The sequence below is a fragment of the Euleptes europaea genome, chromosome 11, assembly GCF_029931775.1.
Source record: "Euleptes europaea isolate rEulEur1 chromosome 11, rEulEur1.hap1, whole genome shotgun sequence".
NCBI classification, from domain to species: Eukaryota; Metazoa; Chordata; class Lepidosauria; order Squamata; family Sphaerodactylidae; genus Euleptes; species Euleptes europaea.
In genome coordinates this window covers 56,782,215-56,808,010 of record NC_079322.1, presented here as the reverse complement: position 1 = coordinate 56,808,010, position 25,796 = coordinate 56,782,215, and the positions used below count along the sequence as shown (strand labels likewise).

The window sequence follows — 25,796 nt, the reverse complement described above, 5'->3', positions numbered from 1 at the left end:
CGATAAATTCTCTTAAATTACATTGGCGATGCAATTTTAAACTAATTCTAAAATGAGGCAACATACCACGGGAACCATACTGATATCTCCTTACAGTTTTGCATCCCTGTTTTGATATCAAAAGCCGATTGTGCAACTTTTATTTCAATAACTGGAAGCAGCATTGCTGACCGTGGAGGCTGCAACTGTGGGGAAATCACAGAACTGCCACCAGTAAACATCAGACATGGCTGAAGTAAATTAAATGCCAAGAATTAATCAATACATCAATACATTAGTAATTTGTATTGGAGAGGGGGAGAGAAGTCTATAATTTCTTTCTATGGCTAGCAACTACCTTTGTCTCCCTTCCTTCCCAGCATATATCCAAGAGTTAAGAACCAAAGTGCAACAGGAAAAGAAGTTACATAATTCTGGATTAATGGAAGGACCATTTATGCTACTTTGCTGACACAGGAGACAATGAGTGAATTTGGATGACCTAAGAATCTTGACAAAGAAGTGAAGGACAATACAAATTTTACCATACTTTGTCTACTCTCATAATTTTTTTTAAAATGACACTGAACATCTGACACTCTTGTCAGATTATGCAAAATGTATGGATTGGAACCCACTTACCCCCAGTTGCCACTGTAATTTCACGTAGGAAATGACCATAAAATGGAAAATCGAAGGACAGATTCACTCTCTGCAAGGAAAAACACCAGAAAAAAATCAATAATGTAATGAATAGTAGAGAACCAGGCACTTTAAAATGTGATTCTGCCACTCGCTGCTGCCTTTGCCTTAAGGTTTGTAGAGTAGTCATGTCATCCTCAATTCAGAATAATTTTTCGGAACTATAATTGGAAACAATTCTGTATGACACGTATGGCTAGAAACATATAAGAAGATCACATTTAGGGAGCAATCCCAAACTGGCTCTCTAATTGGCTTAGGATACTAAGTCCTACACCACTGTTAGGCTGAGATATGCAGGAGCCAAGGCATGATGGTACTGAGCTGCCACCAGACTGTGTAATACCTGTACTAGTGTAGAATTGGGTGGTGTCAGGAGCCCTGACATCGGGGGCCCTGACCTGGGTGGCCCAGGCTAGCCTGATCTCGTCAGATCTCAGAAGCTAAACAGGGTCAGCCCTGGTTAGTATTTGGATGGGAGACCACCAAGGAAGTCCAGGGTTGCTGTGCAGAGGAAGGCACTGGCAAACCACCTCTGTTAGTCTCTTGCCATGAAACCCCAAAAGGGGTCGCCATAACTCAGCTGCGACTTGAAGTCAGTTTATATACACACACAGGAGCACATCAGGGGAAGAATGGGGCTTAATCAACACCCTACACCTTTCCAGGCAGTTCCTAACCACTGCACTGGCATAGCATGATACTAGTTAGAAATCTGGTATAACTGGAAACATTCCCATAGCAGTCACAGAGAATACCACTTTCCCCACTACCACCATGGTCTCAGCCTCCCAACATGCCTCCAAGCCATGGCACAGTTTAAGATACCAGCTAAGCCTGCAGTCTATTATAGTTCTCTCAAGCGATACATCAGGACACCCATAGCTTAGATGACAATGTGCCATATGGGGAGGGGAATGTTATGTCAGGCAACTTAAGAATGTACAAAGAGGAAGTCTTCAGTAATACAATCTCTAAAATTACAAAAAACAACAACACAAAATTATCAGCATTGAAAACAAGACATCAAAAAACAAGCCAGTGGCATACAAACAGCATAAATATACTGAGCAGCCTAAAACAAAATCCATAAAACACTGGGTAGAAAAATACCATGAAATTCCCTTTAAACAGATAGTTAAAGCTGGAGTAAAAGGAAAATGTTCAGCCTGCTGCCTAAAGGACAGTACAGTAGATGCCAGGTAAGCCTCAAGGTGGAGGAAGGCATTCCAAAGGCCATCATTGAAAAAGCCCAGCCTCTAGGTGGCCCCAATCTCACCTCCACAGGCAGGAGTATAATTAGCAGTGCTTGGGGAAAGTATCTTAATGGCCAGACACAATAGTATGAGAGGAGGAGTTCCACCCAGGAGTAGATGGCCATAATGAACCTCCTGAATACAGCAGAGGGATGGTGAATGGGCGATTTGCTGTGGAGCAGCCCATTAGTGTAAAACAGGGGCACATTAACCATTTAGCTTACAGGGAAATTTCCCAGAGAGCTACTGCCTTAGAGGGTGACCAACAGCAAGCAGGACCAAGCCCCAGCAACTCTGCCCAAGCCTCAGGGGCTGCTTAACCAAGACCCCTCATTAGTCAGAGCCCTTCTAGTTTGCTTCCAGTTTGGGGGGTAATGCAGTTGCCCATTGTCAATCCCACTAAGTTGAGGTGTGCTGGCCTGGAGCACAGCAGGGGCTGCTCAGTTTAACTTGCTCCAGGGCAATTTTCAATTTCCCAGTCCGCTCCTTGTATGAGTGTCTGATCTCATGTGATTGTGATCGATGGCATAAAACCATCCATCCTGTCCACTGCAAACAACTGATCCCAGTTAAAAATCATCTGAATTTGTTCCCCCATCCTGTGCTTATGTTTGACACATTTTTAACTTTTCAGTCCCCTTGGATTTAATTATTATTTTTTTCTGTTTCACTTCCTCCCCTCTCTTGAAAAGTATTAGTTTCCCCATCTATTAGGTATTTTAGTAACTTCTTAGGCATGAAATTAATGACTAAATATTTACAGCTACTTCAAATTAGATTTTCTTTTCTTCAGTGGAAATTATTTGCACATATTCTGTATACAACTGAAACAACTAATTCCATTTTATAAATATCAACTAAAGGCAAAAACGAGTGTCCGTTACGCAAGATCAGGCCTAACTGAAGAATCTATTTCTATCTGATTATTTTACACTTTTTCACTATTTAATACTATTTTAAAATAATATGGGCACTGTTTTTTGGCTGCAGACATGATAGTGCTAGATAGAAATGAAGGGGTCAAAGAAGACCTGAGAGAAGGAATTTGCAGTAGTCAAGACAGTCAATGATCAGAGACTAAAACAGAATTTTCTCGTATTTTTAATTCTGCCTGAAGTACTCTGAATCATAGAAGCTTCCGAATCCTACAACAGAAAATGGTTTAATACTAATTGTAATCCCATCTGTGTTGTGCCTCTCACCTTCGGGAACCAACATGTCAAAAACTTACGGGCAAACCACAAAGTTTCTCTTGCAAAAAGATTCCAAATTCATTGAACATTTATGCAAAAATACATGTTGTAGACAAACAAAGGAGGTTGCTGCAAACAGAGAAAACTAAATTTTCGAGGAAATTTATTTTCAGCCATAGTTTTAGCAAACAATTTTCAAATTCATTAATATTCCGCATGTGTTTTAAGTTTAGTAGGTTAAACAGTATTCATATTTCCCTGTATTAATTCAACCTTCTCAATTTCTGAAGTTTCTTATAAGCAAGCTTTAAACAAAATTAAACTCATTTTTATTTCTTGCAAACTAGAGAATAAACCTTAAGACACAGTTTCAATTTTCATCTCTTAATCACATTATATGAAAATGTCTTTTATTGTTGTATATGTATCTGTTTACAAGGGCAAAGAAGATATTACAGGCAAGATCGAAAAAGACAGCCCCTATGGATTTTTGGCACTGGAACAGTTTTATGATTTCAGCCTACCGCTACCACTTTCCCTTAAATTTATTATCTTGAGAGGTGGAAGGAAGTAGAAAGCAGTGAAGGGGTGTCAAGTCAAACTGCAGGCCACATTTTTCTTATACCTCCAAGTACCATGATTAAAGTCTCAATTTAACCACAAACAGCACTGTGGAATAAATTTTATTTTTTGTGAATGCAATCATGTTCTGTGTGAGATACTTGTAGATTGCCAAAGTGATGTTAACTATGTATTTCATTGCCCAGCCTCTTAGTAGGATTGTAGTGCAATCCAAAGTAAAATTACACCCTTCTAAACCCATTGACTTCAGTAGATTTAGGGTTGCACTGCTGTGGCATTAGTAGTTTATTAATAGTCCAGCCTTTTCAATGAGACTCCAGGGGAATTACAAAAATTAAAACAATGCAATAGGAACAGATAATACATAGAATAAATGGTGTAATAAGACTTGATTGCAAAGTTAGATAATATTGTAATAAAGAAAGTATAAAATAACATATAAGAAATGCAAAAAACTGGATTAAAGAAATTAGCAATCAGTGCGGTAAGAATAAGGTTTAAAAAAAGGTAAAGGTCCCCTGTGCAAGCACCAGGTCACTCCTGACCCATGGGGTGATGTCACATCCAGACGTTTACTAGACAGACTTTGTTTGCGGGATGGTTTGCCAGTGCCTTTACCCCCAGCAAGCTGGGTACTCATTTTACCGACCTCGGAAGGATGGAAAGCTGAGTCAACCTTGAGCTGGCTACCTGCAACCAACTTTGGTTGGGATCAAACTCAGGTTGTGAGCAGAGCTTGGACTGCAGTACTGCAGTTTACCACTCTGCGCCATGGGGCTTCTAAAGAATAAGGTAACACTCTCGATAAACAGTGCTATAACAAACAGCTCTTGTCACTTCGTAAAAGCATCCTCCTGAAAAATCCCATTTGACTACAGTCCTACACCTTTTATAAAAATGAGCTCCTGAACAATTCCGTTTTACATATTCTGTGGAAGGATAAAAGTGTGGGAGCTCTACTGACATCCTCAGGCAGTCCATTCCACAGTATGAGAGCGACAACAGAACGCCCGGGTACAGGCATCTGCTGATCTTAACCATTTGCAGGGAGGCACCTTCAAGAGACTTTGTTCACATGAGCGCAGCTGTTGCAGTGGGGCATATCAGGAAAGTAATTACTTCTCAGTAATTCATAGCACGAAAAGACTGAGAAACAGTAGTATATCCCATGCCTCTCTTGATGATTACAAACACTCTGAAAGACAAACCCATATCAGAATTTGTCATGCATTGAGATTTTATGCTATCTGCATGCTATTTTTTACCAATATTGTGATTTGACTGATGCCTAGATGTTTGTCCCTAAATTTATAATTACCATATTGGAAGTGACCTATGCAGATTTAATAATTTGAGACTTTGTGCTGATTTTCATCTCTTTTCTATTGCAAATAATTCTCACCTGTGAATACTTCAATAGGGCTGTCGATTCGGTTCGTCCGAACCGAAAAAACAGCCAGATTTTCCGCAATTCGGGGGTTTTCAGTTTGGATGGAACCGAACTGAAAAAAGGCGGGAAAACGACGCCCGAATTCAGCAAATTTGGGGCGATCGCCAAATAAATTCGGCAGGTTTGGCGTTCCTGAACCTGCCTTTTCCCACCTTTAAAGACCCCCCCCCCGCGTGCCTTCACGGGGCTTCCTTGAAGCCGGGCAGGGGGCACTTTAAACAGATCTGCGCCTTCCAGCTGGAAGGCGCAGATCTGCTCCCCCCCCCGAGTGCCTTCACGGGGCTTCCCTGAAGGGCCCGGGGGGTGCTTTAAAGAGCCACACACACACCTTCACGGGGCTTCCCTGAAGCCGGGCGGGGGCGCTTTAAACAGATCTGCGCCTTCCAGCTGGAAGGCGCAGATCTGTTCCCCCCCCCAGCTGGGAGGCGCAGATCTGTTTAAATTTGGCCGGATCTTTGAAGTGTTGGGCGCGCCCAGCACTTCAAAGACCCGGCCGAATTTTCCCCCGAACTCCGGATCTCATGCCAAATTTTGCAGATCCGAAGCGGGGGAGTTCGGACTTCAGCACGTCCTGAATTTTGCCGAAGCCAAACTTTACCGAATTTTTTTTTCTACAGCCCTACACTTCAATTGATGGGAGTCCAAGAGAGGCTAGTCTCCAACCAACCTATTCTCCACTCCCTATTCTGCTGCAACTGCTTGCACAGTTGCAGTTCTTCTACTGTATTTAGAACTGATGTAGCACAATGGATAAAAGAATGAGCGGTGATTTGGGACATTCCTGGTTCAAATCCTGCACTTACAAGGTGATCTCATATAAGCTCATACTCACCCATCTGCAATATGAGTTTAATAATATTTCTTTATAATCATTAAAACACTTTACCCTGTCTTTCCTTAGGGCTATAGGCCAAGAGAGTATTTGTAATACTATTCTGCCTTAGGATCTCTTATAAAGAGTACAACTAGGGTTGCCAACCTCCAGGTACTACTGAAAACTGACATGTGGTGAGCTTTCAGATTTTATCTATTTTTCAGTGTTTTCAGAAATGTAGACAAATGTGGCCACATCTCAGGCGAACTGCAGAATCTCTGCTCATGTTAAATATCTTACAAGCAGGGAACGAACACTGGATGTACTGGCCTGGCCTGAGATATGCTTAACTATTTTGCTTAACTGAGTCAGACCACTGGCCCATCTGTATTGTAGGCAGTGGCTGGCAGCCATTCTCCATGGTCACAGGAAGTAGGTCTTTTCCTACTTGAAATCTTTTAAAGTGGACTTGCAAAGGGTTTAAACTGGGGCCACCTGTATGCAACAAATATGCGCTTCCATCTGGTTGGTTGTTTGTCTAAGTGCATGCTTCAGCTGCAAAAATGCTTGCTTGATTTGGAAAGAGTAAAATCCTGAAACATAAAACCTTGAGCTCATACAAGTCAGAATTCTATTCCCCACCCCATATATTTATACAAGTTTTTTGGCTGCCTCCGCCTACAGTAATACAATACAACAGAGTGGTGTCAAAATATCTGCCTTCAACAAAATGAATTGATTCTAGACATACTTAAGTATTTATGGATGTAACACCACCCTCTCCATCCCAATCTCATTATCAGAAAGTTCTCTTTTTCTTTTGGGGCTGCTACAGCCAGTTCAGCTTTTCCAGACCAAATGAATGCACCCAGTTCTCCAGGTTCATAGCTCCCATGACTAATTTGAATTAAGCATTGAAGTTAACATCTAGGGTTCTGGAAGCATTGCTTTGGTTTGGAAAACAGTTGTAATTTCTTTGACAAAACACTTGCTTTTCACACTGTTCTCATCTCTTTCCCAACTCACTTTCCAAGAGCGCTCAAGAGAAGATGAGTTGGCAGAACAGCCATGCCATTAAGTATTCGCATTTGTACTGCAGTTTGTTTTTCATTAACAAACAAACAACCGTATCCAGCAATCACATATAACTGATATTGTGCTATATCGGTTTCATTCTTAACTTAGGAAACTGCCAAACTCCAGCATTTCCACTTTGCTCCATCCATTTTATTAGCTATTCTTTTCAGTTTGGCTGGCAAAAGAGAGTTTCTATAAATTACGATGCGTCAGTCTAAATCCAGAGGCTTTATAACCTCTCTCTTCCTTTGAATCCTAAAGAGATTCTCTTCTCTCTGCTGGTCTTCTCTCTGTCTGCCACCTGGTTGCTGAGTTTATTGGCTTTGGGAAATGATATGACTCAACAGAGGGTCAAGCAAAATTTTCTCTTATTTCTTGCCTTCTCTTCCACCAAGCCTCAGGTATGTCCTTTGGCATTTTAAAGAAGTTGCAAACTATCCCTTCAAAGCAATAGTGTGTATGCGTGTGTGTGTGTGGGGGGGGGTATCTTTGAATGTCAGAACTCACTCTTCAGGCAGATTTAGCACCAACCCATTCCATCACAATCCCCGAAAATGTCATTTCCACACTGAGTTTACATATCTGATACTGACTCTTTTCTTTGAACGGTTTCCAATTCTTATTTAGTGATGGGAATACCATTTGGAAGCCATGTGGTATTCAATTATATTTGTGAAGTTAGAGGCTTAGTTTAGTATTCTTGCTACAAGGAGAGCGTGATCAGAATTAGCCAAGGAAGATTTTTGATGTGGAAATGGAATTACACCTACCATCTCTGTTATCATTTGAGAAGAATCAACAACTCTGAACAGCAATAATTTGACAAGGATCTAATAGTTCTCAAAATTCTGGCAACTGTAGCATTTCATACAAATGTAAAGGATAAATACAAGGCTGCTATTTTTTTGGTTCTAAATGTGATAGTTAAGCTAGTCAGTTTGTACTGCAATTCCAGTGTCAGGTGACAAAACAGCTTCCAATTTGAACGGCACCATGATTATGTAATATTTTTTGCATTACTATGTAACCTTGCTTCAACTCTGCAGTGAGATGTAAGGCATATGTGGGAAAACAGATGATTTTCTGGGGGAATATATATAGACATAAACTTAGTACTTTTAAAGCAACTTCTTATAAAAAATAACAAATAGCAAAAAAAAACACACAAAACCAGAAAGAGCCTAAAGGTTCAAAGTTCAACATCCTTGACTAAACAGAAACATAGATAAACAGGCAGCACTGACCATGGGCACCTTTTACTAGCTTTGGCTGGTGAGCCAGCTGCAGCCATTTCGGCTGGGGGGGGGTTGGAATCTTGCCACTAGTGCATGCCCTGGTAACATCTAGCTTAGACTACTACAATGCACTCTACATGGGGCTGCCTTTGAAGACTGTCCAGAAGCTACAGTTGGTACAGAATGCTATGGCCAGAATTATGACTGGAGTGGTTCATAAGTCACATTGCTCCAGTCTTGTTCCATCTACACTGGCCCCTAATATGTTTCTGGGCCCAGTTCAAGGTGCTGATACTGATTTGTAAAGCCCTATACAGTTTGGGGCCAGCATAACTTAAGGACTACCTTCTCCTATACAAACCTATCCATCTACTCTGGTCATCTTCAAAGGCCCTGCTTTGGGTGCCCCTGACACTTGAGGCTACATGGGTGGCAACCTGAGAAAGGGCTTTCTCAGTTGAGGGACCAAAATCTGGAATTCCTTCCCCACAGAGTTTCATTTGCCTCCCTCTATTGTTGTCGTCCACCAGGGGGTGAAGATTTTTTGTTCTATTTGGCATATCCCCCATAACTCCTCCCTGGTTTTTGGTGTTATGTCTGTTTATATGTTTTTACTGAATTATTAATACATACTTTATTTTGAATGTTTTAAATGGTTGATGTTGGATATCCTACTTGGGAGGAAAGATGGCACAGAAATGTTTAAAATAAATAAACAGTATATGCACCACAGGAAGTGATTATGGTATCAACTAAAGCATGGGTTCTCAATGAGGGGGGAATTCCCCCCTGGAGGGAATTTTAGAGTTCTGGGGTGGGGGTGGGGAATTGGGACCACTATTCAGCAAAGTGTAATGTCCTATATATTATGTACAATCTGTAAAATTGTAGTTTGATTTTAATTTAATCTGTGACATTCAATAAAGTTTATGACTATCTTGGGAAGGGGGGAATTATATTCTGAACAACGGTGAAAGGGGGGAATGGAGCACAAAAGATTGAGAACCACTGAACTAAAGGGACCAAACAGCAATGCATATCAAATGCCTTACCGCTGCTTGTCGATGTGTGTTGGACAGGATCCCATGGATCTTCACTTTATCTTTTTCCATTTGGTCTATGTTCACCCACAGATCTCGGCTGGTAGAATCAAATGGGCCATAGGTCCTAGAAGTGTAGTAATTGTGGTCCATATCCTCCTGAAAAGAAGAAGAAAGCCAAACTAAAAACCAAGCTTCGAATGCCCACTTTGCCATTCAAACTTCCTGGGTGAACTCGGGCCAGTCATGCTCTCTCAGCCTAACATACCTTACAGGGTGGTTGTTGTGAGAATAAAATGAAGGAGGGCAGACCAATGTTGTAAGCTGTGTTGGGAGAAAAGTGGGGTATAAACCAGGTCTTGATTATTTTTTTTCAGCTTTATGAGCCAACCCAAACATTTAGAAACCAGATTTATTTTTTCAGCATTCGAGGTTTTATATTTTAATGACCATACTTTCTAATTATTGTTACCACAAAACCTAATAATAAAGTGCCGCTCCCAGCCGCCGCCCACTCGTCAGCCCCGATGGCTCTTGTGTGCCCCAGGCTGGCCCTCGCCCTCCTGGCCGTGGCGCTCTGCCTCCTGGCCGCCCAAGGAAATGCAAACTCCACTCCAGACTGCTGCCTCCGGGTTCCTCCCCAGCCCCAGCCTTTTTCTCGGAAAATGCAGAATCAGCTGGACTCCTACCGCAACCAGGGGCCCTGGATGGGATGCCAACACGAGGCTATTGTGTTCATCACCAAGAAGGGGCGTGAGCTGTGTATCTCTCCAGATGCGGACTGGGCTGAAGAACTCATGAGGAAAATAGACGCGAGGATCCGGAAGGCAGCAGCAAACCGCCGGGGTGTCTGAGGACTCCTAAGAGCAGATCCCAGCTACAGTGATTGACCAACCGGATGTCCAAATAAATCCCACTGCCATGAATGAGATGAAAGACCCTGGCCTCCTCATTTATCATCTTCTCGGCTTTCACCAGCCTGCTTGGGGCAGGAGAGACCTCTTCAATCTTTTCTCCAGATCACCATTGCATATATTGTCCCACTGAGAGCTTCAAACCTTCTTTTTGGCGACAAAGACTTGAAATGTCAGTGTGTCCATCCCCTGATTAGAACCCTGAGGTAGACAGGACCCTACCTTGCAACACCCCCACCCCTAGTCTATAGAGGGAACCTCTCAGTCTCTGGGGTCTTGGACCCATAAAAAGTCTTAACTAAGGTCCAAGAAGCAGGGCTCATCCTCAGATGATGAGGCCATTGGAAACTAGAGGCCCCAGAGCATGTTCAAAGTTCATTTCTTGGGGAGGGGGTGATTTCTGGGCAGGTTTGGGCCTCCGCACCAGATATGCCCTTCAAGGTGGCAGCTTTCCTTTTGCAGTTATGGCAGCGTCCATCGGCAAGGGGAGTTTTTATTATTTTTTTTATAAAAACTGTGAAAAACATCTTGTGTGAATTTGTGATTGTCTGAAATTTAGTTGATTGTGCAAAGAGAGGGAGAGGGGGGTTCATTTTCACTGTGATGGGGGGGCGGTTACCATCTCCACTTAACCCTCGACATGCTGTCCTGGGGAATAGATTAATGGTTTTATGTGTTTTAAAGGTTGTTACCCACCCTGAGCTTGGCCTCTGTCAACATAAGCAATTTTAGCTGTGGGAATTTGAAATGGGGAAAGTGGTACCGTCTTCTTGTTCTGTGTGTTGATCTTTGACATGCCAACTATAAACCGCACTGCTTGGGTCTGCTATGAAAACACCAGTTATTTTATACTGCAGTTTGCTTAATAAAATCACTTATTTCTTACAATTAAAAAAAAACCTAATAATAAACTCTTCACAGGTTCTTGTCATTTAAAAAAAAACTATAGCAAAAGTTACAGTTAAATAATAAATATCAGGTAATGCTGGTTGTCATCACAACAAAAAGCTAGACTCTATCCCTCACCTAAATAAACCTTGTATTCTACTGAGAATCACCAAGAGGCCCTTACAGCAAGTGACTGCTTAAAATACCAGGCAATGAAATTTCTAGGCACCCTGGTGCCATGACACGGGGTGGGTGGGGGGTCTGTCAAGCTTTGGTGTAAACATCTAAATAAATAAATATCAAGCTGTTGTAAGATGACATCCTTGCTTATCAGCAGATTTGTCTGTCTGCTCTCTTGTCTTTCCTGCTTCATCTCATTTAGCCTCTCTACTTAGTCATGACTATCCTTCCACTCTGACCATGAGCAGACAGACAGCCTTGATATCATCTATAATGTCCCCAGAGTGATGGCACATCAGTCTCAGTACCAAACCCTGTTCTTTCTTAATCAGTGTCAAGAAATCTTGGTATTATAGTTAAGTATGCAACTAGTGACAACCAAGCTATCTTTTCTTCTGAGCATCATTCTGACAATGCAGTCCTAAGCACAGTTATACTCTTCTAAGCCTACTGGCTTGGGTGCATTTATAAGGGTATAACTCATCTTAGGATGGCACTGTTAATGTTTCAGAAAGGACAAATGCAGCTAACCAGTCTCCTAAGTAACTCATGTCAATACAACACTCTACTTTTGTCCTTTGTCATTAAAACAAGCAAACACCCCATAGAGGACATAAATCGGACACACTTTCCCCTTGATTCTGTTCTGTTGATCAGCTTGAGACCCATGGGAGTGCAGAGTGAAAAGATGTACAACCACCCATTTGCTGCTGAAGTGTGGAAAGAGCTGTAACTTGTTGCATTTCTAAGAAGGGATCAAAGAGTACTGCGTTAATAGACTCCAGCTCTCAGCCACCTCACAACAAGGATGAACAGGACAAAAATGTCAAATGTATTGCTTTATAAAATTGTACTTTAAATGGTACCATGAGCTACATTTTTCTTTTAATGACCAGCAAATCAAACACTCTAATTATAATATTCAGATCAAGAATCTAGCCACTTATATAAATTAAATAGCAAATATGCTTTTGAAGCAGCAAAACCAAATCCTACCGGAATTCAGTCATCAGAGTTTTACTGCGAAGGAATGAAAGCTCTTTACTCTCTTACTGATATATCCACAAGGAATAATTTCTCATTTGGCATTTTTTTAAAGGAAGAGGAAATACATATATACATACAACTCTTTAAGCAATTTTGTTTCCTTGTTTATTTATTATAGGTTTTCTTGAATGTATATTTTTTTTAAATAGCTGGAAGAAAATCTGAAACATTCTCTTGCATTTTTATGCTATCCTTCCTCAAAAAAGATCAAGACAGTTTACATGAATCTTCCTCACAACAATCTTGTGAGGTAGAAAGAGTGAATATCCCAAGGTCATCTAGGAAGTTTCATAGAATCATTGAAATTTGGACTCAAGTCTCTCAGATCCTAGTTCAACACTCTGACTACTAAACTACACTGAAACGGAACAGCCTGTATTCTATAAATAAAACACACACATTTTAGGGCATATTTTCCACACATTTGGGTACGGTTACCCATTCCTTGGATGAAACCTGATGACCGATTTATTCCTTCTGACCCAAGTGTAGGGTAGTACTGTCCCCTTATATTCTTCATATTCTAATCATCCATCCTCACCCTGGAAGTGGAATTTACCACCAACATGCTTAAATCTTAAATGACTTCTATGTACAAAGTTTCCATGAGTAGATTTCCTTGTTACTTGTAAATATTTACATAAAATTTTACCAGTTCATGTTTTTTTGGAGGATTTATGTCTCAGCCTGGCATACCTTTACCACAATACAATATATGGTGTCCAGATTTATAGATATCTTGAAAAGTTCATGCAGAAGGGAAGCATACATACTGTAAAGCTTTTATTTCGAACGGTCTTATGAGACTAAGCAAACACTGCAGATCTTGTAAAATGGCTCAGGGCATCTGGTGCTGCTATGGAGCAGGATGAAATATTTAAAAATATTACAAGAGAGAGAAAAAGTCCAGCAAGAAAAGCTGTCAGAGTAGATTTCTTACTCCCAACTGCTTCCTTTATGAACATTTAAAGTGGTGTCTTACTGATACAGTTCATTATTTATAGTTCAACGCTGAGTTTGCCTCAGACCTACTAATAGTTGGTAATGTGCTTTGACACAAACACACAAATACTGTATGGCAAAATGGACCTTTGAAAGTCTGGTAGAAAAACCTTCTAGAAGTCTAAATATGTGATTGTCCTGGAACAAAAAATTACAGATGGTTGGGTTTTGATAAGGTACCTTTAACAGGGGGTTCCATTATTGTGGAACAGCTGAATACAACGGGTTGGATATTAAACCTTGTTTCCTCTGGCTCAGTGCCCTCTTCTGTTGCAGAGGTCATCCTCTGCTATGGCGCGTGTTGGCATTAGGAATTGCGGCTCATGCAAAACTCATGTCTTCCAGTGACCCCAAAGTGCCCAGAAAGTGAGGGGCACAGAGGACCACATCTGTAAAAGGCAAAAGGGCACAAGCAGAAAGAAGGCTTAGGATCCAAGACAATGTCTTTCTATGAGTTCTGGTTGAACAGAGATGGTGTTTAGATGGTATGAATCTAGAAGTCTGCAGTGTATGGTTCCAGAGCCAATAGAAAATCAAATGTGGCTCTTTAAAAACGCAAAACAAATCTTTGTATTTAAGGTATATTGGAGGGGTAGGTGGGATGCCAGAGTAACCAGCATATGAATGGAATAGTAAGCAAAGATTTTTCTGGGAATAAAGGGCTTCTTCGAGATGCCTTATAGAAAGGGAACTGACAAAGGTGCACAATTGCCAGCAATCCAAATGTGACTATGCATGGATGTTTAGACCAGTGCACTAAAACAGTTGCACAGTGTACTCCTGTGTACATTTATTATTTATTGTGAAAAACCCTGAGAGCATAGGATTGCTAGGTCCCTCTTCGCCACAGGCGGGAGGGTTTTTTTGGGTGGAGCCTGAGGAGGGTTTGGTTTGGGGAGGGGAGGGACTTCAATGCCATAGAGTCCAATTGCCAAAGTGGCCATTTTCTCCAGGTGAATTTATCTCTATTGGCTGGAGATCAGTTGTAATAGCAGGAGATCTCCAGCTAGTACCTTGTCACTAAATTCACTGGCTTATAGAATAAGAGTTCGTGTGTCATTTACAGAGCCTTTACTATACTTTCCCCCAGCTTGACTTTTATAGTAAACGTGCCTTTTTGTTCCAGCAGTACCTGGAGGATGGTAACCCTATGTGAGCACCACTTCCTAATAAAGGACACACAACCACCAGTTTTGGTCTTCAGAAACTATATGGATTATTAATCTGTATGTGAATTAGTAATGTTAAACTGTATATTTTCAGTTATGAATGTGGACTTTCTCACACTGGCTCTTTGTTGATCTCTTGCTCTGAATTTTGATGTGGTTTGGCTCATTAATTGTACAAGGTCAATAACCTCTGGTATAAATTATGGAAATACTTTGCATTGATTTTAGAGATTGCAATGAGACACAAAAAATGAGTTGCCACAGGCCATTAAGAACTTCACTGGTCAAGCCAACATCCTGAATTTTGTTTAGAAGGTATTGTGTTTATTAAAACAGTACCATCAATATGCATGGTGTTTTACAGAGTACAAGAAGGCAGATCCCTGTCCTGGGCAGCTTACAAAATCTGACAAAAAGGAGCCACCAAAGGAAAGGGCAGTGTTGGGGATAAACAAGGGAAACATATAAACACAGAAATGTGTAGTTTGGCTTAATTTCAGAAATGATGAGGGATTAAAGGGATTGTAATAAAGACTTCATAGAAAAGGGCTTTAGGGTACAGAAGGAGATCTTTAATCACTGGTTCAATGCAATCATATCAGGATGTAGGCCTTTACATTTTTCATGAGTATTAATAAAATAGTAAGCCCTGATCTGGATTGCCCAGGCTAGCCTGATATTGTCAGATCTCAGAAGCTAAACAGGATCAGCCCTGGTCAGTGATTGGATTGGAGACCACCAAGGATTACCAGGATTACTACACAGAGGCAGGCAATAACAAATTGCCTCTGAATGTCTCTTTCCTTGAAAACCCAATGGAGTCACAAGTAAGCTGTGACCTGATGTCAAAAAAGAAGAAAAAGCCCATGAAAGATGTGGTATAGCAGTCCAGATTTTTTCAATTGTGTCGGTCCAAAAGACAAAATCTGAAAGCCAAGAACATGATCCATGTAATCTTTTATAAAGACCAATCCAATGACACATTACAGAGTGTAAACCTTTGAGTTCACCAGAACACTTCATCAGGCCAGATGTTAAAAAAAGAAAAATGAGGGGGGGGGGAAGCTGATTTTTCATGACATTATTTTAAGACCTATGGGGTTGAATCAATTTATTACCTCTTGCATTTCATGGCTCCCAGCCTGGAGTAAGTTAAAACCAGCTCCATCTGAATCTGTTCTGCCTGTCATCTACATTACGTGTTAAAATCTTGAACAGAAAAATGCGCTTTTTCCCTCCTCTTTTTAAAAAAAAATAAGATTACATGGATTGTGTTCTTAGCATTTTTTATTATAGCAGTCCAGCCAGGAAAAAAAATTGTAGAAAAATTTAATAGATGCTGTACTTATCAAACCTAAATTTATTCTACTTCTTTAACAACATAAAATGCATCATTTATATTTTAGCATGTAAAATCGTACAGTCCGGCATATTTATGAAATGTAAAATTATAAATGCCTTAATTTTCTACAAGCAAAATTGCAACTATGTTCAATACTAAACTGAACCCTATGCCACCTTTGCATGTGCATCATTGTTTTTTGTTACTTGCAGAGGCAGGAAAAAGTAAACACTGAAAACAGAAAGCACAACTTTTTTATATAACAAAGGAAAGAAAGAAACAGGAATAATCTCATACAGCATAATAATTTTAGGAGCCTATTGGATAGCAAATTAAATTTTATAACACCAAAACCAACAAAATCTTCAATAGTGTACTATCACCACACACTTTACAGCACACTGACTGTGCACAAAAGTACACACATTTAAATAATAAACACAGTCCTGTAAGTATGTTGTATATGTCTACTGAACACACAGGAATTATAGTTGTTCAGTGTGGTAAACTGTCCTACAGTTTAAATGCAAACACATGTGGGGTGGAGCAGGATTATACTATTGGCCCTGCCTAGGTTTGATGTAACTTGTGAACAAGAACTTATGCACGTAGACTTTGTCTAAACAACTGGAAGCCTGGCAATTGCAAAGTCCCAACTGAGTGTAGAGGATGTGAGTGCATTGTTTACATACTGTTTGGGGAAAAGGTCGGTCAGCAATTATAGAATAAATAATACTGAACTTGTGCAGGGATACAACTAGTGGGTGCAGTCCTGCTCTACTTATACATGTACATTCAGTAACTTCCATATTATCTCACCAAGAGGCCTCTACTGGATCCCAGTTGGACATATTGATGTAGGAAGAGAATAGCATACACAGAGCTTTCACTGCAAGGGTGATGAGAAATCAAAGGCATAGGACTTCACTTTGTCAGATGTCTGTAAATCATCTTTATTAGTTTAACAATCTTTTTCTTGGTCACCCCTGATCAATGCTCTTGAGCAATGCTCTTCTTTCACAGAGAAAGTGTGGTGTAGAGAGAGAGCGAGAGAGACAGAAAGACTGTACAGACCCAGATTCGAGTCCCCATCCTGCTGTAAAGCTTATGAGGTGCCAGTCATTGTTTCTCAGCGTAAACTTCCCAACTGCACTTCCTGGAAGGATGAAATGGTGGTGATGAGGGATCTACATTTGCTGCCCTGAGTAACTTGGAGGAAAGATGAACAAAAATATCAGTAAATATACAAATGCAGCATGCAGGCTTATGCATGCTTCACATGTGAATGTCTAAAGGCAATGGCTATACATTACAGAGCAATCATGCTGCAGGAAACTGTTCAGTATACAGATCTTATTTAAGGTGGCAGTATACTGAAAAATTTAACTTTTATATATGTCTCATGAACAATTGTGCCGCAAGGGTTTTGTGAGAATATGAAACACTCCTACTTCATTTTTCATGGAGACTTCTCTTCTACTATATGTCTAAAATTAATTTCACACTGTTTTAACCAACAGTAATGCATGCTGGTCCATGAACATGAAATGCAGTCCTTGTCTGATTTCTTTTTTCCAGCAGAAACATGGTAGAAATGAGAAAGTGTGTAGAGTTTTGCAACTGTGTCAATGGAGCAGGACCACGGTTCTACAAACCATAACATGAAAAGTGGTCTTGGCCATGAAGAGCTGCATAATTGAGACTGACAGACAGATAAGAGGACAACTCTAGGAAGCAGAAGGCAACAAAGATGTGTATAAGGTTGCCAGCACTGCCTGTCAGCAAACGCTCAGTTCTTGTAGAGGGTGAAGTCTGGGGGTAGCATGTGACATCACTTCCGGGTAATGCTCTAGGAATATTGTCGAAGGCTTTCACGGTCAGAGTTCATTGGTTCTTGTAGGTTATCCGGGCTGTGTAACCGTGGTCTTGGTATTTTCTTTCCTGACGTTTCGCCAGCAGCTGTGGCAGGCATCTTCAGAGGAGTAACACTGAAGGACAGTGTCTCTCAGTGTCAAGTGTGTAGGAAGAGTAATATATAGTCAGAAAGGGGTTGGGTTGAGCTGAATCATTGTCCTGCAAAAAGTATCAAAGGTAATGTGCTAATCATTGTCCTGTAGGTATCAAGATAATGTGCTAATGAGGGTGTGGTATGTTAAAATGGAACCATTGCATCCTGAAGTGATCTGTTAATGTGTGAAATCCAAAGCTAATCTGCATGGCTATTGTTGACTGTAGTCTTTGTTAGTCTGGAGGTTTTCAGGACAGGAAGCCAAGCCTTATTCATTCTTAAACTCTCTTCTTTTCTGTTAAAGTTGTGCTGATGTTTATGAATTTCAATGGCTTCTCTGTGCAATCTGACAAAATAGTTGGTAGAATTGTCCAGTCTTTCAGTGTCTTGGAATAAGACCCTGTGTCCTGTTTGTGTCAGTCCATGTTCAGCCACTGCTGATTTCTCAGGTTGGCCAAGTCTGCAGTATCTTTCATGTTCTTTTGTTGTCCCGATGTAAACTTGTCCACAGCTGCAAGGTATACGATATACTCCTGCAGAGGTGAGGGGGTCTCTTTTGTCTTTTGCTGATCGTAGCATCTGTTGTATTTTCTTGGTGGGTTTAAACACTGTTTGTAGGTTATGTTTTTTTTCAAAAGTTTCTCCATCCTATCAGTGACTCCTTTAATAAATGGCAAGAATACCTTTCCTTTTGCAGGACAATGATTCAGCTCAACCCAACCCCTTTCTGACTATAAATTACTCTTCCTACACACTTGACACTGAGAGACACTGTCCTTCAGTGTTACTCCTCTGAAGATGCCTGCCACAGCTGCTGGCGAAATGTCAGGAAAGAAAATACCAAGACCACGGTTACACAGCCCGGATAACCTACAAGAACCAATGCTCTAGGAATTTCCCCTAATCTCTATGGTAAACAGTATCTCTATGGAGGCCTTATTCCAGCTCATTTTCTGTCCTGCTCCTCATTTTCTCGAGGGTGGGGGATTGGGGCCAATGGTAGAGGTTTAACCCATGCAGGCAGGCTAATGGCAAACCTAGATGCACACTATACACTGCCCGGTGTAAGAACTTGCACAGTACATTCCAAAACCAGGATTTCGGTCCCCAATTGCACTGTCCTTGATTAAAACAACTGCAGCAATTTTTTTTAGAGACATGGTACAAAAATGTGATACAGCTTTTAATTTCTGCTGATTTCTAAGCTGCACATTACTCAGACTGTTGATTATTGCCAGAAAACACAGTTGCTGACACATGATCATGGAAACTCTAAATATACAGAACATTAAGTCATTTCAAGAAGTACCTTGGCAGAAGGAAGCCTGCAAGGATGTCCACTTGGTATGTGCCTAGGTTTAAAAGAATTACACTGAATTAAGTCATTGCAAGTGTCTTGGCACTAGAAAAGCTGCAAAACCTCTCAGGAATGTGAAGTGACTTTTGAGATGCTAATAGTTTTCTTTCATACAAAATAGTTTTGCATTTAAGAAAATGCTGCTTTGCTTGTAACAGAAGTTTAAAATGGGCAGAATTGGTATGCTGAAATACTGACTCTTTCTCTCTTTTTAAAGAAGGAATCACATTTATCCTCTGCTTCCAAATGACACAATTACTATAGCATATGTTGTGGGGCTACATATCCCAGAATACAATTTGCTCATGAGAAGATGATTTCTGTGTTCCAGATGATAATTGGCCTCCTCTGACAGATTTAAGATTTCAAACATATTGTCAAGTATCATATAAACTGCTACGTCCAAAGAAGTGTGGCATTTTCAAATAACTATATAATTGCTCTCGGGTGCCCTCCAATTGCTTGGTAGGTCTCTGGCCAAGAAATCAGTGAAACAAAACAGAACATTGTTATTCACGTTTTACCTACTGATGCACAAAATAGAACGGCTGTTCCCATCTTGAAACAGAAGCTCCATGAACTGATTATTGATAGGTATCATACACACATTGCTAAGCAATAAGTGCCCTTGGGTAGGTAAACCCAGATTGCATTTGAACTGTTGGAACTAGCACAGACGGTCAGACGTGACTGAAGTCTCAGTCTCGAATCCACTTACAGCGTGTTTATAGGAACATATGCTTTGCACAGAGACAGATCATTAGCTCCCTTCCTCGGTGCTGTGCACTTTGACGGACAGCAGCTCTCCAAGGTCTCAGGCAGAAGTCTCCTTCAACCCTGCTCTGTGAGCTTCTTTTACATTTAAGTGGCAAGGACTCAACCAAAAATCTTCTCCATTCAAAACATGTTCTCTGCAGCTGAGCTATAGCCTCTCCCTACAGCTTATTCATGATGTCTAGGAACTGGTCCAATTTCTTCTCCTACCTTCCTTTAAGTTTTCCAGCCAGCTATTTTATAAAAAGGGTTTGATGCCAGGAGAGTGAGCACCTCACCTTGTGAAAGGTCTGGATTAGAAGCTGTTTACGGTGCAAACAGTCATACCCTTAAATCCACTGAAGTCAGGATGGCACTATTAGTGAGGGCCCAACTTTCTGGTGTTGTGGAAAAACAGGTAAGTGACATAAGCAGCTATGGCCATCATTCCTTCCCATTCCAATGCTGTCCCCTGCCCCCCCCCATTTGTCACCTAAGGTTGATGTGACAAGGGAAGATGCATCCAGTGTGATCCCAGTGATCAGAGCAATGAACTGTGTAGAAAAGCTTTTTCCCCTGCAACTACCATAAACACTCCATAACATGAATTGTACTTAAAAACCAATTGTTAAAGTTCATGTATCCAGTCCAAGAATGCCGTGACAACTGTTCCACATTGACATGTTAGGGTCTCCTTGTCTAGTTAATGATCTGTTTCTGCAGCTCCTGTTTGTGCATACCAACTTCTAGCCCTAATTCCCATAATTGCCCTAAGCCTCTATCAGAGATTGCATTTCAAGTGTAATCTTAAAGCAACTTTGGGTTTCATCTCTCTTCATTGAGTAAACTGAAGCATATAGTCGGACAGTCAAGGGTAAGATCAAATGCATTCACAAAGCATTGAACATCTAATATCTTCGAGGTTTGCCAAGGAATAAACTTTCTCTTACAAAACATAGTTCTACACAGCATTAGAAAGTTACTTAAGAATGAATGTAAGAATATCTGCTTCATATTATCTTCACAGGACAGGTGAGCATCTGTCTTGCTCTATTTAGTATGCTTTATTGTGCTGTATTACCCTGACCTCGTTAGCTCTAGGCTAGCCTCATCTCGTCAGATCTCAGAAGCTAAGGAGGGTCAACCCTGGCAAGTATTTGGATGGGAGACCTCCAAGGATTACCAGGGTTGTGAAGCGGAGGCAGGCATTGGCAAACCACCCCTGAATGTCTCTTGCATTGAAAATTTCACCAGGGGTCTCCATAATTCAGCTGTGACTTAATGGCACAAAAAAAAGTTGTGCTATATTAACACTATTCCATGAGTTATAGGACCTGTGATATGTATGCTCTGTTACTTTTGCTAAAACTTCCCTCTGGTGGATGGGAAGCTATCATAACTGGGAGAAAGGTCACGGAACAGGGTGTAGTGTTCAATGTAAATACCACTGTGTAAGTGTTCATATGTCACCCAACCAGCTTCTGGAAAATATCCATATCACAGACAGAAAACATTTCTACCAGAAACACTGAAAAGGAACAAAATAGCTACATGGAAAGAAAAGCACTAAGAGTCTGCTTTCTATCAGGGCAAAACCTGTAAACAACTCTGACAGTTTTATGATGTCCACAGCTCCTTATCTGATAGTATACAATGAATGCACCAGGTTGTTTAGAGATTTTTCTCCTAATGAAGAATTTTAATTTTGGAACATACTGAGTTCTACATTTCTAAAATTTTCATATAAAACTGTTTTAGTCTAGATTTGATTTCTCGCAATTCTGAATCTAATTGGCAGCTCAATGCAAAGCAGCTAGTAAGACCTAAAATTTAAGGAAGCCTCTTTATTGTTACTTCTGCATTAGGAATGAGGATAAACCTTAAATACTGAGATATTCATGGTTACCGCACTTGTATTCCCAGCGATATATTAAGAGTTTGAAAATGTTCTAAAAAATACTGTTTGCACTTTCTAAGTATTCCCACCAATGTATTAAGAGTTTGAAAACGTTATAAAAAATACTGTTCGCACTTTGTTTGGCCCCTTTAGCTGTGAAGACATCTTCCAACCATTTATAAGCTGTGGTATCCAAAAACCCTTTTAAAGCAATGTTTTTTACAACATTTTCAAACTCTTAATACATCACTGGGAATACAAAGTGCGGTAACCCCCATTATCTACAGACTTACATGTGTTTTGCCATACAGAGACAGCACAGCAACAAAATGAACTTAGTGCTAATGGAAGCAGAAATCTCATGTATTTGTTTATAGTTAGAAGTGGACCATGTCCTCCATTTTGTTCTTTCTGATCTGATCAGAGACAAAACAGTTTCCACTGGAGGATAAGAATCAGTGGGTTGAGATTTGTCCTATGAGCTGTCCCAGGACTATATTCTGTCACACAGGCTCTTCGCCATTTAAATGCCACAGAATCAGATTATAGAGAGCTTTAGAGTCAGATGTCATCAATATGCAGATGATGAGCAGCTCTATATTTCCTTACCAGAGCCTCCAGATGCATCTGTCTCAGCAGCAAACCCGTGACGTGAGGCTGTGGGCCAGCGGCTAAGGCAAAACAAGCTAAAGCTGAATCCAGAGAAGACACAGTTAATGGTGGTTAGAAAGACTTTGGAGGGTCTGGAGCCACTTGTGGTGGACTGGGTGGAGTTGGCATTTTAGGGGTTGGACTTACTCATGAACCCTGCCTTGCTATTTGAAAAACAGGTTGGTTAGTAACTAAGAGTAAGCTGCATTTCCTTTCTTAGCTGACCTGGCCATGCTAGTCTTTGCCTTTTTAACTGTGTGGTTGGATTACTATAATGGCCTTTACATTGGGCTGCCATGATGACAACTCGGAAACTGCAGCTGGTTCAGAATGCTGCAGTCAAGTTGTCAGTGTCTAGGTGACGGGCATATATCTCAGTAACTTCTCAGCTCATTCCAAAGTGCTGTTTTTGACCTTTAAAGCCTTACATGGCTTAAGACCCACATATCTAAAAGGCCATCTCTTGCCATATGTCTCTGTAACCAAATACTGGCTGTTCCTCTGCTTAAGGTCGCCCATCTGGCATCAACTAGTTCCCACGCAGGTCACTCCCATTCTGTGAAACGGGCTCCCTAAAGAGGTGGGGGGCATCTTGAGAAATGTTAGGAGGTGCTGCAAGACTATTTGCCAGGACTTTTAACAGGGTGTATACTGCAGGGTTGGGGGGGGGTTATCTGGGGTTTTATTTTGTATGTTTTAAATTGTGATTTATAAACTACCTTAAGAAAAGGCAGAATGTAATTATTTTAATAAATGTTATACTGGTCTTGTACTGTATAAGATGCTTAGCTAATGAAATGAATGGAAACGGAAATGCTACAGTTCCCCAACAACAGAACAGTCCCTAAAACAAGACAAAACAACTCCACAATCTAATGCTACAGTAAACTTGTAATGGGAGATGGGGATTGGAGGCTATCTGAGAAAGAGATATGGGATTCCGCTCTGCCTTTTGTATACCTGTACTGCATACTTGTACTTAAAAGTTACAGCAAATGACAGGGTCACACTGACAGTATTTCTACTTTCTTTAGATACCCCATGTTTCAGCAAAAGCCCACTGGGGCTTGTGGTTGACAGATGGTTCCCACCTTGAAGTAGCCATCACTAGAGGAACAGGTAAGCTGCAAACCTCTGGGAAGTGCAGGCCTCATGTCAGGGATGGATGTAAATGTGGTTATTGGTAACTGCAAAAGTGGCTCTCTAGAAATCATGGATTGAGTACCAGTGTTTTAGATGGGGGGAGGTTTAACAGGGAATTGATCTGTGATTAGGGTGTACTAAAAGAAAGATATGCCTCAAAATCAAAGCACCAAAAAGACATTTGGAATATAAATGGTTAGGGGTGTGTGTTTTGGTATATTATAGCATAATATTGCATTTGTTAGATGGATCTGTAGAACCATCCAGGGTTTTTTTTGAAAATGTGATATACTACTAAACCATTCACGGTATCAAAACAGAAAACACTCAAGCCTTTTTAAATATGCTTTGATCATAAGCAGGCTGAAATGGACATAATTAAACTGCCTTTAATAATATAATTCCTCTTATCACTCATCTCCAGACTTCAATTTGACACAACTGAATAAAGGAAAACTAACCAGAATCCTAAGAGAACTTTACTGTATCAGTCTGAATGGCAACACCAGCCATTTTTATTGCTTAAGAAATCAACATTCACATCATATGTAGGGTAAAGCTGTAAATGGGGATGCTGCAGGGCTGCTGCAACACACACACACAAAATCTGTGATGTGAAGCCCAGATTCATGTTATCAGAGCAGTACAGTTGCTGCTCCTATGAGAAGATCCAGTGGCACATCTGTTAACATTTGGATAAAGGGATCGCATGGAGCAGGTGGATCATGAGACATACCTACTCACTACTTCCCATGCCCTCATTACCTGCAATCCCTTCCTCTAAATCACAGCAATGTAATACTGGATGCAGCCATGCAGAAACACATGAAGCTGCCTTATAGTCAAGGCCATTGGTTTATCAAGGTCAGTATTCTCTACTTTGAGTGGCTCTTGAGGGGCTTAGATGGAGGTCTTTCTTATCACCTACTACCTGGTATTTTTAACTAGAGATGCCAGGGATTGAACCTGGGACCTTCTGTATGCAAATCAGACATTCTACCACTGAGCCTTGGCCTTACCACAGCACTCTGTTAAGACATGAATCTTCTTGATAGTCAGCTGTTCAGCACTGGATTGTAGACAGCAAGGTTGAAGGGCAAGAAGCAGGCACAGTTGGCAATGCATGTAGGCCCACTGCATGCATCTTCCTGAAATCACCTATGCTACTTCTTTTAAATACAAGAATTATCTTGGAAAAGTGTGTTATAGTACAGTACTGGACAGCTGAGTAATAGAAGCAACCTTAACTTGAAATATCTGACTCTTTATTAGGAATCCAAACAGAATTACTCTTTCCTGAACACCAAAAGAAGGCAACACCGGTAATACAATAGATAGATAGATAGATAGATAGATAGATAGATAGATAGATAGATAGATAGATAGATAGATAGATAGATAGATAGATAGATAGATAGATAGATAGATAGAGATAGAGATAGAGATAGAGATAGAGATAGAGATAGAGATAGAGATAGAGATAGAGATAGAGATATCCAAAATCATCCTTGGAAATGTTAATTACAGGAAAGATCTTTTCAGAGGAAGCAAGCAGTATTTTTATACTGAAAATGTTTGCAGTTGATTACGGTGAAAAATGGTTGCTGTCAAAAAGCACCAGCAGTGTGGTAGCCCAGATAAATTATTTGAAATGAAAAACCACAGAACCCAGATTCTGTGTTCAGTTTGCTATTGACTCATGTCAGCTTCCATGACATTTGTTAATGTTTTTAGAAATGAGGTTGCACATATCTTAGATAAATTCAAAGCTCTGGTGTGTACTGGGACCACTCAACTATTCTGTCCTGCATCTCCTTTCCCAAGCCTGTGATGAGAAAGAAAGAAGGAGAATAGGACCTTATTGTGTCCTTAAGGCATATACCTAACCCTTATTAAATTTTGGTTTTTGAGCCATCCAGGAGCTAAGCTACATTCAGTTCATGTACTCTTGCTATTTTAAATGTTTCCAGTAGGAGTGTGGAGCAGGAAGAAATAAGCACAACTGAGTAAAGTTGGCGACCTTTTCTCAGAAAGTGCATAAAACACCACCATAGAATTGAAGTTGTGGCCAAAGAAAGAATTGGAAAGAAAAAATGTTTATTAATCACATTTTTATC

The 25,796-nt window shown here is 40.5% G+C and overlaps 1 protein-coding gene across 1 annotated transcript in view; it reads right to left on the bottom strand.

The window, feature by feature from the left end:
• PLXDC2 (plexin domain containing 2) overlaps positions 1–25,796 on the bottom strand; it is a 174,918-nt gene that overhangs the window by 93,660 nt on the left and 55,462 nt on the right. The window contains exons 3-4 of the mRNA XM_056857104.1: positions 9,341–9,487; positions 622–691 (exon numbers count right to left, since the gene is read on the bottom strand). Of these exons, the coding sequence (XP_056713082.1) occupies positions 622–691; positions 9,341–9,487 (217 nt within the window). The remainder of the gene's footprint in view (positions 1–621; positions 692–9,340; positions 9,488–25,796) is intronic.